The 20291-nt window shown below is 32.9% G+C and overlaps 1 protein-coding gene across 1 annotated transcript in view; it reads right to left on the reverse strand.

Annotated features, from left to right (window-relative positions):
* Positions 1 to 3919: 3919 nt before the first annotated feature.
* The window catches only part of Caap1 (caspase activity and apoptosis inhibitor 1), a 52069-nt gene continuing 35697 nt past the window's right edge, over positions 3920 to 20291 (reverse strand). Inside the window, exon 6 of the mRNA XM_026387908.2 lies at positions 3920 to 5880. Within this exon, the coding sequence (XP_026243693.1) occupies positions 5534 to 5880 (347 nt within the window). The 3' untranslated portion in view covers positions 3920 to 5533. The remainder of the gene's footprint in view (positions 5881 to 20291) is intronic.

Consider the following 20291-nt stretch of genomic DNA (forward strand, 5'->3'; position numbering starts at 1 on the left):
TTTATTACTTACACAGATAATGAGAAAATACATAATGAAATAGTCCATAGCCTTTGTGCTGTGTGATATCAACACAAAAGGGATCAAATGACAATACTAGGGAGTGATCTGACACCTGCTGCTGTGCAGCTAAGCAATTTTATAGCCTATTAATAGCTCTGCCCTAAGACAGGGGAAAGGTGGAAAGTCTCATGTCTCAAAGGACCCAGAAAGGCAGGTAGGAAACAGCCTCAAGCCATTCTCTTGAAAGACAAGAAGACTTCCAGAATAAAGGCAGATGAGAAAATGGTCATGTAAGGGCTCCTCTTGAGACTGTCTTGCCATGTTCTTGGGAGGATCACAGGGTTTATGTCCATCAAGACTTAGTCAATCTGAAGTTCAAGCTCTGACTGCATGGCCAACCAGGATATGTGCAAGGTCACTGGGATCCCATGCTGGAGCCACTGCCCTATAGATACAAGAATAGAATGCTGCTTTGAAAAGAGAATAGTCAGAAAATAAAAACAGCAAAAAGATCTTCTGGATATTAAAAATATGAAATTTTTAAAAAGTCATAGGAAAACAAAATTGAGAAAAATATTAGAAAGTGGAAGAAAAAGGAAGTAGAAGCAATAAAAATTTAAAATTGGCCTAGATATATCAGAATGAGTACCAGGAATATAGATTATAAGAAAATAAAGGGGAAAAACTTACCCAAGAAATAATACAAACTTCCCAGAACTGAATGACTTCAATTTCCCCCCTCAGAGTTCACAATATTTAACTTACTGGATGAAAATATATCCATACCCTGATACATGGAGAAATTTCAGAAGAGTCAGGATAAAGATCAGATCCTGACAACTTCCAAAGAGAAATAAATAGGACAAAGCATTAAGTATCAAAAACCAGAATGACAAATGAATTCTCAAAAGCATCAGTGCAAGTTGGAAGGCACTGGTGCAGAGCTCCCAAGGATTTCCAGCCTAGACATCTGCACTCACATAAAGTTTCAATGGATAGAACTGAGCCATACTGTCACACAAATAAATCAAAAAACAATTTATTGTTCATGCTGTCCTTCATAGGAAGAATGTCAAAGTAAAGAAATAAGCCAAAAGAAGACGACTGAATTCAGGAAATGGGGGCCCCAACATGAGGTAAAGAGAAACCAATTCAGATTACCAAAGAACAGAATGTTCCAGAAGAATGTCTTTAAAGAAAAAAAACTGATTATGCAATGTATCTGTACTTCTAGAGGACAGCCTGGGTATAAGTTATATCTGCTATTAGAAATACTGAGCAAATGAAATAATTAGGCAATTATATTAATTCTAAAAAATTTAAAACAAAATTGGACCAAAGAAGGAAATACAATTACAGATACACACAGTTCAGCTGTGCACAGTAATCCCAGAGTCAAAGCAGTTATAATTGTTGAACACTTACTTTACCAGAAAGTGTAATGTAACTGCAATATAGGGAGGATGAAGGAAGGAATGTTTCGGGGAGAGTCAGAGGAACTACAGCTTAGTCTTCATATTCCAAAATATAAAACAGATAAATCTAAAACCAAAATATCAGGAAGCAGCAGAATAATCATGTTATTTTGCAACAGACAGAGATAATGCTATAAGAAATAGCTAAAGACTTGAAAGTGGTTACCTCTCTGTAGCAATAGCTACATATAAAAAGGACAGAGAAAGAAAGTGCTATTTTTCACTAGATTCTTTGGGGAAAAACCTTAAATTTATTTATGCATTATTTTGAAATAAATAAAAGAAGTTAAAATAATAAAAGTTAAAATAAAATGAGTAATTATAGGCAGTATACTTACCAAGAGATCCTGACAGTGAAGACTGTAGTAAGGGGGAAAAAAATGGAAACTCGATTGATGTTCATATCCAGCAAGAGCAAGGAACAGAGACTAAATAAAATTGCTTCATTTTGAATTGGAGGGGGAGGGACTAGAGGATATAAAAAATACATATGAAAAGAATTCTGTTTTCATAAGTTTTACTATATTGTATATTGGGATCACAGACCAATATAGCTGAAAGAAATCATATATTTGGCTAATAATTTACTTCCCTCATTTTACAGTCATTTGTATACAGCTGGTTAGGGCAGAATCAGAACTCTCTGCTCTTAACTCACACATTCTTTTCATCTCAGAGCACCTGTAAATAGTTACCAAATATCAAGGAAATATATCTGAGTTTCTATTGGTATACTCATTAGAGCACTTGTTTAAAAAGGGAGTCTACCTAAATATAAAAAGAAAAATTAAAAGTAACTAAAAATGAAGTTTTAAGTTAAACAGTGGTCTTTTTCAGAATTAGATATGATCAAAGCAAAGTATCTATGCCTGGACTCTCTTTTCTTTCTTTTTATGATGGCACTGAACTAAGAACTTTAAAAACTTTCAGACTACCTAAATATGTGACCCAAATATCGGTTCACTCCTGCTTTATCTACATTAAAAATGACACTGAAAAATGAATATTTCTTTGCAATTTGTATTACTCTTCCAGTGATTCAGCATGCCTTTACCCTGATAACTAATCATGCTCTAGGATCTAACATTTTGCTGAAAACTGGTTTTGGCAAAAACATTTATAATGAAAGGATACACTGCATGATAATCTTAAGGAACTGGTGGTGTTCAATAGAAAGATTTGAGGGTTTGGGGTGATTTTTCATAATTGCAATGTTTTACTAGTAACCGGGCAATAAGCTTTCAAAATACATGTCAATCAATATGTAAGAACATTTCGAAGTGATCCAAGGCCTACTGCTTGGGACAGCTGCTCATTAATGCAGAGGACCTGTAATCAGTTGCCATACAACATTCAAAATTTGGGTCAAATCCCAATTCAAATACTAGAATTATTTGACATTAAGTGGAAAATTTGGCTGCCATTTTTTCTCTTTTACTTAATTATCAATTAATTATTACCCAAACATTTTCCTTACCTTAACAAAAGGAAAGAATCAAGCATACAAATGCCAAATGTCTTCTTTGATATAAGGAGAGTAACTAAGACCAGAGTAGGGAAGAAGAGCATGAGAAGAAGACTAACATTAAACAGGGATGAGAGGTGGGAGGGAAAGGGAGAGAGAAGGGAAACTGCATGGAAATGGAAGGAGACCCTCAGGGTTATACAAAATTACATACAAGAGGAAGTGAGGGGAAAGGGAAAAATAATACAAGGGGGAGAAATGAATTACAGTAGAGGGGGTAGAGAGAGAAGAAGGGAGGGAGGGGAGGGGAGGGGGGATAGTAGAGGACAGGAAAGGCAGCAGAATACGACAGACATGAGTATGTCAATATGTAAATCAATGGAAGTGTAACTGATGTGATTCTGCAATCTGTATTCGGGGTAAAAATGGGAGTTCATAACCCACTTGAATCAAAGTGTGAAATATGATATATCAAGAACTATGTAATGTTTTGAACAACCAATAAAAAAAAGAAAAAAAAGTATATTAAAAAAAAGAATCAAGCATAAAAAGAAGCAACAGGTTTATCTTTACTCATCAATCTGTCCCATGCTAAAATCTATAACATCTCTGGGTTTAAGATTTGTCTTTAAGACTGAAGACCTTAGAAGCAATAAATACCTATGAACTAACTTTTTAAATGGCAGCCTCAGATCAATGAGGCACTTTCCTATTAGGCATTTCTAAAACAAATTTATTCCTATTTTCTGAAGCCCATCATTTTCAAAAAGTTCTTAAATCTGTTCACATTAAAAAGACAGAGAGAGCTGTTTCTTTTTTTTTTCTTTTTCTTTTTTTAAAGTTAGGAATCTCAGTAGTCTCTAATTCACTTAGTTCATTCTGTTTCACAAATATCTACTCCAATCAAATATTCTCCAAAGCATTTTACACACTGAACAGAAGAGACACACAGTACTTCAAGAGATGAGGGCTTTAATAATCCACAACACTCAGACCTTTTCCTACTCTTACGTTTAATCACACAAATGCCATTTATCACATTTTATAATTAGTAAGCAGCAATACAGTTTAGTTTGTACTACTTTATTATTTTAACTTTTAGCTTAAGCTGGACTAGAAGAATTATTTTACCATAATCAATGCTTTCTCATGATGAAGTGATAACTGTGAGCACTATTTAAGTCATCTTCACATTTACCAGCCTAAAAGAAACACTTCAAATGACACAGGTTTCTATGCTTTGTTAGATTCGGAGAGGAAGATAGTGACAGGATTATTTAAAGACGTGTTCAGAAGCAAAATGTAAATTTGTAACTCTAACAACACCAATGTTTCACAAATGTCCTCTATATCCATTTAAAATACCCTCTAAAATAAACATATAATTAAGTCAGCTAGTAAAAGAATCCCTGCAAGGTAAGTTTAAGGAAAATCCTCATTATCAGTAGAACATGACTTATAAATAAAATATACATTTGTTTTCAAATATAAAAACAGCTCCAGATTTATATTTTAGAAAAAAATTAATTTATTTTAAGTTAAGGGACCCTATCTAAATTTATTTTGGTATCAAACAACTGCAATTACCAATTGGGGGGAACATTTGTAATTGTGATAGGATGCTAATTTGTTTACAAAAACTATACAAAATTAGACTAATTATTACATCAACTTATCAAAAGTTCTTGAAATTAACTTTACTTTCGGAAAAGTATCAAAAGTCTTTAGATTCAGAATGGTAAGTCTTTTATTATTTTTGATTCATAAAATTATAGCACATCAGATCTTCAGGCAACACCACCAGATGAACCTTGTAGAATAAAACAGTCTCCTTTTCCTGACAGCTTGGAATGTAAATCAAAATTGTTCCTTTTTATTGAAGGAAAAAAAAAAAAAACTTGAACAAAGTGTTCAATAGGATCAAATACCTGTTAGGATGGCTTGTCTGCTGGAATTTAATATGGGCAATTAATTCTATATTATTAAAAATTGCCTTAAACTGAGTCTTTTTTTTTTCTTTATAAAAAAAAGTTTTACTCAGTCATAAAGAGCAGATCTCTAAGCCTTACAACAAAAACTACTACTCAGTTTTAACCAGGAAATCCATATTCACAGATGGCAACTTCAAAACAGTAAATATTTTAAAATTACATATACACAAAACAAAATTTCTTAAACCATTAACAAATCTAGAAGCAAAAATTTTAATATTTATTGCAAAATAGAAGTCGCCTTAAGAGAAACATGCTTGGTCAATCCTTCTTAAAGCTTTTGGGTCTGTTGCCAAACATTTAAAAACAAAGAAAAAAAATACCATGACTCTTCCCTAATGGCTTTGAAGATAGTATTTGCAAACATAGCTATTCATCTAAAATAGCATTCGTATGTGCCATGAATTCAAACACATATCTATAATATAAAAATTTAAAAAACAAAACAAAAACAATAAGTATTTTAGGCCTAGGATGAGTTTACCTAATAGGGTTACATAAGAAATACCACATAAGACCCCAAATAAACTTTAGATACAAAATTATAGGATGTGGCTTCATCATCAAACACACCTAAAATTCAAACTCAAGTTAAATAACTAGGCTGGTTTTTTTATATCACCAGCTTTCATTAGGGCTTTAATTGCTCTTGCCCTCATCTCAAGTTCTAGCAGTTCTAGTTGCTGCGCTGAAGGCTGAACATCTTCTGGTGGAGGAACAGTCAGGGTGGCTGCTTTGGGTTCCTTTGGGCTAGACTCTGCCAGTCCCAGAATCTCATTCACACTTTTTTCAATATCTTTTTCCAGGTCATCTATCTGACCAGCTTCACTCTGGACTGTATTTTCTGTGGCCTCAGGAGCAGCTGCTTCTTCGTTGCACGGGCCTTCTATGTCGCTGTCATAAGCATCTGCATTTATACTGAGTACATCACTATCTTCCCCTTTGCCTGTAACAACAAAAAATGGGAAAAGAACCTTGTAACCTAAATGCCCTGCGTTGAAATTTCCTTACTATTCATGACTAAAGGGCTACTTGGACCCCACCTCCCACCTTGGAGTCCAAAGCACAATCCATTATCCCACTGGCTCAAGTTTCAAACAGATCAAATTTCATATAAATTCTATTTTTTTATTGCAATTTATTACAACACAGAAGTACTGGGAAACATATTCCATCATGTGGAGCACCCATGATCTCTCTTCCTAATAAAAATATTGTAATGTTTTATATCACAATGAGGCTTCCACATTACAAACTAAGTTGATGGGGGAAACTCTTTGGATAGAGTACTTTTTATTGAAGAAGTAAAATTTCCTTCTAGAAGGTATTTAAAATTCTCTGCTTTATAAACTACAAAAAAAGGGAAAATATCATCAGCAAGCTGGACACTTTGTGCATTGCAATTATCCTAAATCTTTTCATATGCTTTTTCAAACACTTGGTTCTGAATCAATAAATTAAAAGAGAATGCCTAAGGCCATTTTCTAAGATAAAATAAGTCTCCATGAAGAGAGTTTTTAATTAATAAAATTAATACAACATGATTTTTAAAAACGCATTTGTTCTAAAACTTCTATAACTGATATTAAGACCTCGAATTATAAATAGATTATGAATCTCAACTACCTCGGCCTTCATGCTGAATACCACTTAAATCCAGGCATCATCTATAACATTAGGTACTCATACCTCAAATTTATTTATCTCTTAAGTACCTAATTTTTTGAAAAGTAATGATTTTCAAAATGTTGGCTTTGATAACTTTCTTTAATAGTAAGGAAAACTTATTTACAAAACACAGATCAACAGATGGAAAATGCTAATAATAGAACATATGGGAAGGACAAACAATTCTATTCCATTGTTGTAAAACAATTTACTGACCTTGGCCAACCTTCCTACATTTTTAAATTTTTTTTTTTTTTTTTTTTTAGTTGTAGTCAGATACAATCCTTTATTTATTTATTTTTATTTGGTGCTGAGGCTCAAACTCGGTGCATCGCGCGTGCTAGGAGAGCGCTCTACCACTAAGCCACAACCCCAGCCCCACCTTCCTATATTCTTATAATTAAAAAACAACTCCCTATTCCAAAATTAAAGTGAAAAATAAATCAATAAATTATTTTGCATCTACAAATAAAATGTATAAAAATATAGTTGGAATTTTAATTATCTGATGCCAGGGAATATTTTATGTATCTCCCCAAAGCAGCAAGTATTTCCAAATAACAAGAGAAAATTTACAGAAAAACAAATATTGCCTTTTGTCTTAAGAAATAATGTTTTATTACTGTCATGTACAATTAAAAAGAACAAAATTTTAAAAAGAAATAATGCTTTATATTAAGTATTATAATTTAAGTCAAAAACAAATTCAAGAAAAGATGTGCAGAGTTGTCCAAAGCGCAGAAAGTTAATTTTAGTGCCTAGCAAACTTTAACCTAACATTCTAATTCTAAATCTGACGTCACTAATTTGAAATGAAAATTTTCAGACTTTTCAAAAGATTTTAAAATATAAATTTTTGAAAAATGTGATTTATTTTTCTATTATTAGATAATGAACAGAATAGATAATGAACAGAAGGGGTGACTGAGAGGGGGAAAATCTGAAAGTTAGGATAATTTAGTCCTAATTCTTAGACTGCCATTAAGTATGCCATTTGGGCATACCCTAACCTTTTCAATTTCTCTGCTATGAAAATGAAGGAAAGCCAGACATGGTGGTGCATTCCTGTAATTCCACCTACTTGGGAGGCTGAGACAGGAGGATGAGAAATTTGAGCTCAGTCTGAGCAATTTAGTGTGACTCTATCTCAAAGTAAAAATTAAAAAGAAAATTATCCAAGAGTATCTTTAAAGACCAAGGTCATAACATAATAGTAAATTAAATCAACAGAAAAATATACAGTGAATAAACTGTCCTCTCTTTCCCCCTAAGATATAGTTACCACTCACTTTTCACTTAACATATTCATCATGTGGATTATGCCAAAAGAAATTTCCGACAGTCGTAGCCACAAATATTAAGTAAATTATGCTCTATTAGTTTTTACCAACTTTTTTTGATAAGATATTTTAGAGAAAAGTAATGTCTCAACTTTATAACTGAGGTTTACTTATTATTCCATGAGTCCAGAGACCAGTATCTAATGACAAAACTACGCACAACTACACAATCCCACATAGGCTGTCACAAAATTAAAAGTAGAAAAATTCCTATGAAATTAATTTGCTTTGAATTTATATGGGGGTAAATTTGACTGTCATTGTCACATACCACCAGCTTATAATTCTACAAAGAGGCTACAGGGATTTATAAGAGTATGTGTAATTTTTTTAAAAGGGAAATAAATGTTTATTAAGTTCATTTTATTTTATTTTCCTGGGGAGGAAGTCTACACTCTCAAATACTTTCTAAGTGGCTAAGAAGCACCAAGTTATATACATACTATCACTTAATTCAGATCATTTTTAAAACTGTTTATGTAAGCTTCTTTAGAAATGAATCCCAGCTAAAGAACTACTCTTCCCTAAGCTTACATAATAAAATCTTCATTTTATAAAATTATCAGTATCAAAGATTCAGGATCAAAATATTTAAGTATACAAGCCCAATATTTCAAAGGAAAAAAAATCTGGACACTCTTTTTCATTTATGTTCTCTATGGATGTTTCAAACATTTCAGTAAGCAGAAAGTGGGTTTTGCTTCATTTTTTTTGCTTTTATATAAAAAAAAAGTACATCTAGCTTATCACTGAAGAAATGATATCCTATACATTTGGTGTTCTGTTTATATTTAAAATTATAATTCATAATCCAAATGACCAAGTTGTCATACAGTAATTCTAAACATATTCATAGATTCCATCTGTCCATAAATAACCATATCACACATGCCAAAATTTTGTAGAATTATACAAATGAAATGACTTAGCAAAGCACTTTATTTTACAAATTTGAGAACAAGTGACATGACTTATATAATAGGACACAATAAATTCTTTGAAGATTTTAGTACCATACCTCAGGTCTTTTCCACTATTGCTGAATTTAGTTCATTCTAGCAGAATTAGTAACTCACATTTTTAAAAGCATCATGTGCAAACATGAATACATTTCCAAAAATAATTTACTCTCATCATTGGCATTAAAAAAAATCATAGGTTTTTTCTATCAATTATGATTCTCAAAGTAAAAAGGGTAAACATTATACATTTTTTAAAGAAATAACTTTATCCTTAATGCCTCCAAGTGCTTAAAATTTCAGTGTCATTATGTTCTGTTCTTCAGATCTACCATTCTGCATGCATGTGAGCATATACACAAACATTTGTATGTATGTGTGTGTTTTCAGGGGAAATGAGTATTCTCTTAAGTTATATAAGAATTCCACAAATAGCAGCTGAGGCTGTGGCTCAGTGGTAGGGCGCTCACCTAGCATGCATGAGGCACTGGGTTTGATCCTCAGCATCACATAAAAATAAAATAATAATAAAGATATTGTGCCCACCTAGAACTAAAAAAATAAATATTAAAAAAAGAGTTCCACAAATAACAAATATGTCACAATCCCACTATCATGTGGGATAAAAAAATTTTCTTTTAAAAAAAAGTTTTTTATGATATCAATAGTATATTAATGAATGTGATTTTTTTTTGGTATTGTATAATAAAATCTATCAATGTTTGGAAGATCTTTATAGTTGGTGAACCAATATCTTCTAAGTAACATGGTACAAAATTATGTGTAACTAAAAGATCAATCCAGAATACAAATTAACCAATGAATTCTAATGTAACTAGAGTATGAAATATTCACTGATATGGTTTCAGTCCCAAATTTCAACTATTCTTTAAAAAACTACCAGTTTGGGTTTAGTATTAAAGAATATTCACAATTGTCTGAAATGGTTATTAAAATCCTTCTCCATTTTCTAACTACATATTTCTGCGTAGTTGGATTTTCTCCATATCCTTTAACCAAAACACTATATCCCAGAGAAGGAATATAGAAGCTAACAGAGATTTACACACATGTAAAAAACTATGCCATTCTTCTATCAATTTTTGTTTTAAGAAATGAAGTTATTTTCATAAAAATTTTATTTAACAGTGAGCTTAGTTTTATTTTTAAATAGGTTAACAAATATTTCAAAATTTAAAAAAGAATTCCACAAAGAAGCATCATCAAGTTTTCACACAGGTTTATGATGATGAATGAGGATAACAAATCAACTAAACGGCAAATCATTTCTACTCCTTTAAATAAAACCTAACCAGTAATAAAAGATAATACAGGTAATGTGGTTCTATTTGTGTGTGTGTTATCTATTTTTAATGAAGCTTTAGAATTCATTTCCACAAAGTTACATTCAAAAATTACTCTGATAATAATTAGAAGTAATCATATAACATAATAAAAATCTTAAAAATCAGTTTGTAAACTAAATAAATTTGCAAACTTATTTAGTGGGCTTAAGTCCACTTAATTTTTCAAGCTCTATTAAAGACTTAAAGGAAAAAAGAAAATAAAGACATAATAATCAAAAACAGCACAGCAAAGAGCAAATAAAAAATTAGACTCAAGTTGCTGATGTCACAAAGAAGCAAAATAACTAAACATTTCACAAAGAAAAAAAAAGATATGATATATTCCTTACATTAATTTTGTTCCTCCAGTAAGATGGGTGATCCCTAAAATATTACATACAATTTAAGACACTTCAGGGAGACTTTCCTGCAGAGTACCCACTAAAGTAACAGAGACAGATACTTAGATAAATAATAGCATAGCATAACAATTCTCAATTAACTGAGGATAAGATTAATAAATAGTCTTTCCTAAGTAAACAGAACAAAATTGTAAATCCACAAAGGAAAAGAATTAACAGATTTAGCTAAATAAAACTGGTATAAGACTTTTGAAAAAGGAAAAACACAAGTAAAATTTTAAGAACAGACTACAAAAAATATTATCAAATACATTTATAAAAATGCAAATATAAGAATATACAGAACATCTACATGTCTTTAGGGGAAAAAAACATGAACAAAGGAACAAGTCATGAATTTCAAAAAACAGGAAAACAAAGGGCCAATAAATATAAGCAAAAAATGCTTTACCCAGTTTCTAATTAGGCAAATGCAAATTTAAAAAGATATTACTTTTTACTATGAGTAAAAAACAGAATTTAAATTTTTCTGGAAAAAAGATAGTACATTAGTAAGAGAGAAAAATTATCAAGATATATATCTTTAAAGTAAAAAAGTAAATCAAAGAGTAATAATCATATTTTTTTACTAAAAATGATATAAGTATTTTTGATTATTAATAGTGATTATTCCTGGTGTTTGGGGGGGGGGTAAAAGTAGAGGAGGAAAATGAATTTTCTAATTTTACTGTAGACTACATGAGTTATTTTTAAAAGAATATAATCTTGAAAAAAGTGCTAAAAGAAAAAAAAACAATCAGTATTAGTTAACAAGAAAAGACACCATCTAAAAATTAAAAAATAAAAGTTTTGCAGGATTTTTAAAAAATATAAATAGACATGATCCAACTGACAGAAAAATAAAAGCAAAGCAAAACCAAACCACAGAAGAGGGCAATTCTTCTTTACAAATCTTGGAAGCAAGGAAGAGTTAACTGTGGAACAAATGGCACAAAAATTAAAATTAAATTGCCTCAGAATCAATGGAGCCAACTGAACTCCATTCCTTTCCTTCCTTGCTACTATCCCATCTACTTTCCATCAAAGTAAGAGCATTTACTGACAAACAGCTGCTGAAGAAACCCAAACCAGCTACCACAAAAACCCAGTTACAACAAAAGAAGTACCAAGATGAATAAAGGAAGAAGTAAATTCAGGGATCAGAATAATCCACTGAGGGAGGGAGCCTATTAGTATTCTTACAAAGTCCACATTGCACTCACAAACAAGCACAGGATGCAAAGGGAAAGAGAACCAGAGAACAACTGTTAGAAATTAAAAATATAGTTCTCAAAAGTGAATATCTAATGGTTGATAAAAGATAATGTTAAAGAAATCTCTCAAAAGGTAGAAGAGAATGAGCTGGAACTGTGGCTCAGTGGTAGCACACTTGCCTGGCATGTGTGAGGCACTGGGTTCGATTCTCAGAACCACGTATAAATAAATAAAATAAAGATCTATCAACAACTAAGAAAAAAAATAGATTCCAAATATGCAATAAAGGTTAAGAGATGAGGATGAAGTTCAACATCAACCTAATATAATTAATTCACCAAGAATTACTGGACACCTATTATGGATATTCACTGTTTTAAGCACTGAAGAAATGGCAGTGAACAAAAATGTCCTTACCTTTAAGCCATGGAAGAGGAATTGAAAATACACAAATATGTCAGATGCTGTGAAGAAAAAGAAAGCAGGACAAGCAAACAGTAGCAGGGGACACTTTCACAGACAATGATCACTGTGGTATGATCTGGCAACATTTTGAGCAGGGACTTGAATAAAATGACAGAGTAAGTCAGAAATCAAGTAGAGACCATGGAAAAGAAAAATAAATCAGAAAACTGATCTGGGGTGAAGGTCTTCATCCTGAAATGGCTTGTCAAGAGCAGAGCATCACCTGTTAAATATCAGAATTTGAGGGTATTATGGTTTGAATATGAAGGGTCCCCCAAAAGGTCCTATTAACCCAGGATTACTGAGTGGTAAATGATTAGATTATAAGAGCTTCGACCTGATCAGCCCATCCTAGTTTCAATGGTTGACTGGGCGGTAATTGTAGCCAGATGGAACAGAGCTGGAGAAGGTAGGTCATTCGGGTTGTGCCTGGACGGGTGCATCTTCTCTGTGACTCCTTCCACTCCTCTCCCTGCCTCCTTGCTGCTATAAGAGGAACAACTTCCCTTTGCCATGCCCTACCCGCATGATGTTCTGCCTCAACTTCAGCCCTGGGCAACGAATCAGATGACTATAGATTGAAACTCTAATACCATGAGCCAAAATAAACTCTACCTTCCAGCATCTGCTTAGCATCTGGGGAGATCTTTCTTGCTTTGTCATAATATGGCAGAGATACATCAAGTGTGCTTATTAGCTCAGGTCTCTTTTCCTTTTCTTATGAAACCACTAATTCCATTCAGGGAGCCCATGATCCTGACCTCATCTAACCCAGTTATCTCCCAAAGGCCCACTTCCAAATATCATTAACATACAAATTTGGGCATTAAGTTTCAAACACATGAAGTTTTTTGGGGGACACACTCAAACCACAGCAATTAGCTTCAGAGAACAAAAAGTACTATCATCAATGACTGGAAAACACACAATTTCAATGGCTAGTAACAGGATCATGAAAAGAGAAGCAATGACATATTATATACTTCCTCTTGGGAGGAAAACAACATTGCTTCTAAGTATTCTTGCATGTTGAATCCGAATAATATAATGCCTCTAAAACTACAATTTATAGAAAATATGAGACAGAAAAACTGGAATGCAATTAGCAAAACTGAAAAACTTTAAAGAACAAATAGTTCAGCCTCTTCAAGAAACAAACTGCAAAGGCAAGGAGAAAGGAAAAAGGAGGAACATATAGATTTTAAAAATACTTAGCACAAACTAATTAAATATGAAGGCCTTATTAGGATCTCAATTCATAAACATTATTTAAGAAATATTATAAGACAATCAGAGGCAAACCTAACTTTGAATATCTGAGTATTAAAATATCATTATTCTGTAACCCCTAATGAAATAATGGATCTAGACAATAATCAATAGCTACTATAACCATTAAGTGTAAGGCTGACAACACCTGAATCAGTTGGTCAATCTTAATATGAAAATGCCAGCTTTGACTACAACCTGGTTAACTCTGAACACTTTCTAATTACCTGGGGATATTAAGAAACTATTGCTATTTAAGGTAATGTGGTTATATTTTAAAGAGACAACTCTTTAACTCTGACAGATACACACTACAGATGTTCCTTGAGTTATGATGGGGTTACATATTGATAAACCTATAATAAGTTGAAAATACAGTTAAATTGCAAGTGCATTTAATACATCTAACCTATGAAACATCAAAGTTTAGTCTAGCCTACTTTAAATGTGTTCAAACATTTTCATTAACCTACAGCAAGAGTGTGAAGGAATATTATACTGTATATACTTAGCCCTAGAAAATAAGAAGACTTCATAATTCAAAGCATAGTTTCTACTAAATGTATATTGCTTTTGCACAATTGTAAAGTCAAATATTCTAAGTCAAACCATTGTAAATAAGAATCATATTTACAAATGAAGTTCAGATGTTTGAATATAATGGGTGTGGAAAGGGTAGGAGTATAAATAGCAACATGAAAAAAAGAAAATCAAATATTCCTACAAGGCAATCATAGACCTGGTTATTAAAAGGATTAAGCTATTTTACTTGATTTTCCCTTTAATTACTTTTTCCCACCTGATTTTAAATAATTCATGTTTCATGATGATGCCATTCATAATGACACATTTCAGCATCTTTCCCTCTTGATTCTGAATCTCAACTCTCCAAGGCTTCCAGTGTTATTGACCTGATGGAACCTTTCATTAGTAGCAAAGTCTATGATACATTGGGCAGCAATGACATGCCTCCATGGATTTCTTTTCTTAGAGAACAGATAATTTTGATTTTCCTAAGTTTCAAGTTACAAAGAACACATCTCAAATGTATTCTAATGGTGGAAAGTCCATTTGATGACTTTTAAGAGTTTGAGTGAGCTGCAGGAAATAACTGTTCTTTTTTTTTTTTTTTAAAGAAAGAGAGAGAGAATCTTTTTAATATTTATTTTTAGTTTTTGGTGGACACAACATCTTTATTTTATTTTTATGTGGTGCTGAGGATTGAACCCAATGCCCGCGCTACCGCTTGAGCCACATTCCCAGCCCAACAATTGTTCTTTTACTATGTAAGAATAATCTTTTCTGGGCTGGGAGGAGGATCACCAGTTCAAAGCCAGACTCAGCAAAAGCAAGGTGCATCTTAATAAGACTCTGTCTCCAAATAAAATACAAAATAGGGCTGGGGATGTGGCTCAGTGATCAAATACCCCTGAGTTCACCCATAAACAAACAAACTTTTCTGTAATGCCCTTCAATCTTCTCATTAAAACTAACAGGACTTGGCCTTTTTTCCATCTAGCATATGAAACTATTGATTTACATTTAACTGCATTGTTTTGACCATGATTTTCAAGATTTAATCCTAGCATAACCAACTGTAGTAGGAAAGAAGAAAATGTAAACAATTAAGTAGAGAAAATTTACCCAGTATTCTATTGAACCCTCACTGATTTTGCAAATAACATTAGTATCCACTAGCTTGCAAACCCAACTTTTACGAATAACAAATCCATTAACTAACCCTTTAAGAGATTGCTCCAAGAAACAATTTATATTCACTTAGTATCATTACATATGCCATAATGGTGTTGTAAAGGCCACAGAAGAGGCAGGCCTTGCAAAATGCTACAAGTAAGGCAACAAAATATTTATGGCATGATAAAGATATAGCTTTTGCTGTCATAGTGCTTATGGTAAGCTTAAAGTACGGACACCAAAATTTAAAGTGTCAAATCATGTAGTATAAGGTAGACTTTTCACATTTTCTGCTAGTAACATCTCAGTGCTCTATAATCCACCCAACCAAGGAAGACAAGCTCAACATCACTGTCTATTTCACAAAAAAATCACATTTCCTATGGTATTCTTTTCCTTGTTTAATATATAAGCTCAGAAAGATACACTAAAAGCTTGATTCAAATTCTAGAAAATGTGGAAGTGCCCATGACATATACATATAGTAAGCAGCCAGACATCATCACCATACAAAAAAGTAGCAGTGTATTTCATTAAACATACTGAAACCTTTCCTTAAAGCAAGGATCATTTTGATTGAATGAGTAGGAAAAATAATAAAAGCTGTCAGTTTAGCCCTAATTCTTTCCACAAGAGAAGATATTTGAAGTAGTAGTAGTGGGAACCTCTGGGAAAAATAGCTGTTATCACCTTAGAGTTTAGAATACTGAAGAGGGAGTTCACATTTTAAAATGTCCTGTATGTTTTGTTTTTTTGATTTTTTTCAGAATGATCAATAAAAAGGTATTTTCATGGGAAAGAACAGTTTATAAAAAAATGCATAAGTATAATAATTTATGTAACTAATTATCCAAATGATGAAATATTCAAAGAAATGTGAAAACTACAGAAGAATCTCTATAATGGACCACATTAAAAGAGCACATAATCCATGTTTAATATAGAAGACTGGTATGAATCTACACAAGTAACAAAAACAAAGCTAAAGGCTAAGAAAAAGAGAAAACAAATGACTCAGTTTCAGTATGACCAGAAAGAAAAACAAGCTTGGGAGCAACATGTTCTTGGAGAAAGTATTAGAATTAGAACAGGTGGCCTAATTGCAGTGGCACACCCCTATAATCCCAGAGGCTTGGAGGCTGAGTCAGAAGGATTGCAAGCTCAAAGCCAGCCTCAGCAACTTAGTAAGACCCTGACTCAAAAATAAAATAAAATAAAATGGCAAATAAATGTATGAAAAAATGGATGTGGAGCAACAGGAACTTTCAATTCATTGTCGGTAGGAATGCAAAATGACAGACACTTTGGAACAGAATTTGGCAGTTTCTTGGAAAATTAAACTTCGTATTTACCAAAGTGAATTGAGAACTTATGTGCATACAAAAATCTGCACACTAATGTTGTATTCATAACTGCCCAAACCTGGAAGCAACCAAGATATCCTTCAATAGACAAACAGATAAACCCTGCAATAATCCATACAATGGAAGATTATTCATTGATAAAAAGAACTCGGCTATCAAGCCACAAAAAGACAGAGGAACTTCAAATGCATATTGTGAGGTGAAAAAATCCAATCTGAAAAGACCGCAAAATGAGTGGCTCCAGCTGTATGACATTCCAAAATAGGCAAAACTATTAAGACAGTGGTGGGGGGGGGGGGAAATCAGTGGTTTCCAGGGGTTGAAGGGAGTGATAGTTAACAGGTGGAACACAGGGGAGTTTTAAGGCAGTGAAAGTAGTTTGTATGATCTGTAATAGTGGACACATGTCATTATACAATTATCAAAATCCACAGAATGTACAATACAAAGAGGGAAACTTAATGTAAACTATGAACTTTAGTTAATAATGCATTAATTGGTTCAATGGGGGAGAGGTGGTGAGCAGATATATTTGAAATCTCTATTATTTTTGCTCAATTTTTCTGTAATCCTAAAATTATTCCTCAAAAAAAAAAAAAACACCAAAACCCCTCTTTTAATTTTAATTAAACATTTTTAGTTTTCTGAAAGAAAAACACATTATCAACAATATGATGTTGCAGCTCAAACTACTAATTAAATTAGGGACTAGGCAAATTAATTCAAGCCTAGTATTTACTATCTTCCCCTAGAAGCACTTTGATAAAAAGGTACTCCTAATGAACTGGACAAGAATGTAATGACTGAAAAGTACCCAGTGTCCCAAAGGGGACCCAAACACCTACTGAAGATTTGAACTCTACAACCTCTGAAGTAGCTGCCCTAAAAGTATAGCCTAAGAGCCAATGAAATGTATCACAGGACAGAATGTTAAAATGGACAGAATTTAAACATTTCTCTCAATATAATGAATCAATTTATACAACTTAGCAACATCCTCAGTCCACTGGCCCACCGCCCCCACTTTTGAATTTTGCAAAAGAGCTCACTATGGTTCTGAGTTTGGCCTCAAACTTGTATCTCCTGCCTCAGCCTCCCAAAGTAGCTGGGATTACAGGCATGCACTACTGCACTTGGCTTGTAATTTCATCCAGGATAAAACAGACATGGGACATTATGCACCCCAAAACCTTGCAAATTTACCTTTTCTTTTTCTTTGTAGTACTGAGGATCAAACCCAGGGTTTTTTTTTTTTTTCTTTCCTCCTGAGATACACCCCCATCCCTTTTAGTTTTTGAGACAGTATCTTGCTAAATTGCCAAGGATGGCCTTGAACTTGCTTCAGCCTCCAAGTTGCTGGAATTAAAGGTGTGCACTACCATGCCACAGCTCTTTGTTTTTTGGGGTACTGGAAATCAAACCCAGGAGTTCACCCCCAGTCCTTTCTATTGTGAGATAGAGTGTAAGTTGCTGAGGCTGGCCTCAAACTTTTGATACTCCTGCCTCAGCACCCTCACTCCCTACAGTCATTGAGATTCCAGGTATGTTCCACTGTGCTTGGTGACTTCTTTAATCTTAGGAAAAAATCTTACATTTAAAAGCAACACAGAAGCCTTCTAAAGGCACAAAAACAGTATGGGCTAATTTGCCATACCAAATAGAATTTTCAGCCTTTCATTCAAATACTACTCAAAGAAAAAGACAAATCAGAAAATGGGAAGGATCCTGTTTGGGTTACTGATGCCATCAGCTTGTGAAAAAAGTTCAGAGAAATGTAAATTCTTAAGCTTCAATGATGGTTATACCATAATCTTTTGTTATTTCTTCAACTGTTGAACTGGACATCATTTCCCCAGAATGAGTTTTTAAAATCCTTTAAAGATGTTAAAACTCAATGCTCAGAATTTGCATTTCATGACTACTTAATTGGTAAAGTCAGTTAAGGAGATATATCAAGGGCTTGTAAGAAAAGGAATTAGAGAAAACTCTTAAAACAGTTGTACATATTTCTCTGTTTCCGACTCCAGATACATATAACACTTTCTTTTCAGTCTCCCTAGGGCTCTCTAACACTCACATCTGCAATTTAGGTGTTCAAAGAAAAAGTGAACAGAGTTTATTCACCAATCCAGAAATTTCTATGCAATGCATACAAGATAGACATTTAAAATTCTTGGCCTACAAATGCTGCTTAATTAGTTGAAGGTCACTCTTTTCTTTTAAAAAGCAATAAATTCTCTGATGGCATTTTTCTTATTTTAAAAAATTTTTCCTAACAGCACTTTTTCCTTGTCTAAGGCTGTGAGATTCTTTTCAGCAAAACTCAACTCTTTTTAAGTGTAAATTCATTTCTTCACTCTTTTTGATTCTAGTCTTTACCTACTTAAACAGATAAGTAAAAATTAATACATATTTATGGTATATAATGTGGTTACTTTGGTATATGTATGCATTAGGATATGATTGAATCAAGCTATAACATATCTACCACCTTACATACCTATTTTTTTTTTTGTGGAGAAAACATTAAAGATCAATTCTCTCAGCATCTTTCAAGTATATAATCAATATATTATTATCATACAGTCATGATGCTATAAGAGATCTCTAGAACTTATCCTAAGACTAAAACTGACTGAACCCATCTAACTGAAACTCTGTCCACATAGTCCAACATCCTACCATTCTCTAATCCCTGGCATTCTTTATGATAGTCTAAAAAGCCTCTGTCAACCACTCAGTGAAAACATTTTCAAACACCCACCTGAGCATATATATTTTATTTACTTATAAACTGATGTATATATACTATCACAAATTTCACATATTTATATAATCAGATTTTTTTAAAGGGAAAAACTTAAAAATAAATGTTTATATTACTTATTTATTTTAGAATTTCTAGTATTTTTTTTTTCTGCATCCCCTTGGAGTATGATAATCACATTTTGATGACCACTGGTCTGACTGGCTGAAAGAAGTCCATTAAAAAAAAAAAAAAAACTATTCTAAGTTTTCATCACATTAGTTAAACTTCAACAAACATTCTCCCTTATTAAAGTCCATCTATCGACTTCTCTTCTCCCCCTCCCCCTCCCCCTCCCTCTCCCCCTCTCTCTCTCTCTTTCTGTTTGCATTGTTGGAGTTCCAATCCACGACCTTGAGCAGTCACTGCTCTACCACTGAGCTATACCCTTAACTCAACGAGGCAGCTCTCAAAGTTGTCTGACATTCACTAATTCATGAACTTGAAGGCCAAACCACAGTTTCAGAAGCAACAGAATCATTTTTTTAAAAAACTGGTAAGATCTGAGCCTAACCAAAGCAATTCTCTATGTGCACATTGTGTGTTTGCATGTTATTCTCTAACAAGAAAGGATTTTCATGAGAAATTAATGTCAAATGTAGTAGACACCTTACTGATTTTGTTCAATTTCTATGCCATGTGGTTAATATTACTTAATGCCTTCATTCAAATGAAAATGTTTCCAGGAACTATCAAAAAGCCTAAAGATTAATCAAGCATATTTTCTTTTACTCTGATAGACCAAAAACAATAGAGATAACAAGTTTATATATTCCACTCCGCTTTCACTAAACTACCCTAAGTAGAACTCTTCCCAAGTACAAATAAT

The sequence above is a fragment of the Urocitellus parryii genome, chromosome 4 (genome assembly GCF_045843805.1).
Source record: "Urocitellus parryii isolate mUroPar1 chromosome 4, mUroPar1.hap1, whole genome shotgun sequence".
NCBI lineage: Eukaryota > Metazoa > Chordata > Mammalia > Rodentia > Sciuridae > Urocitellus > Urocitellus parryii.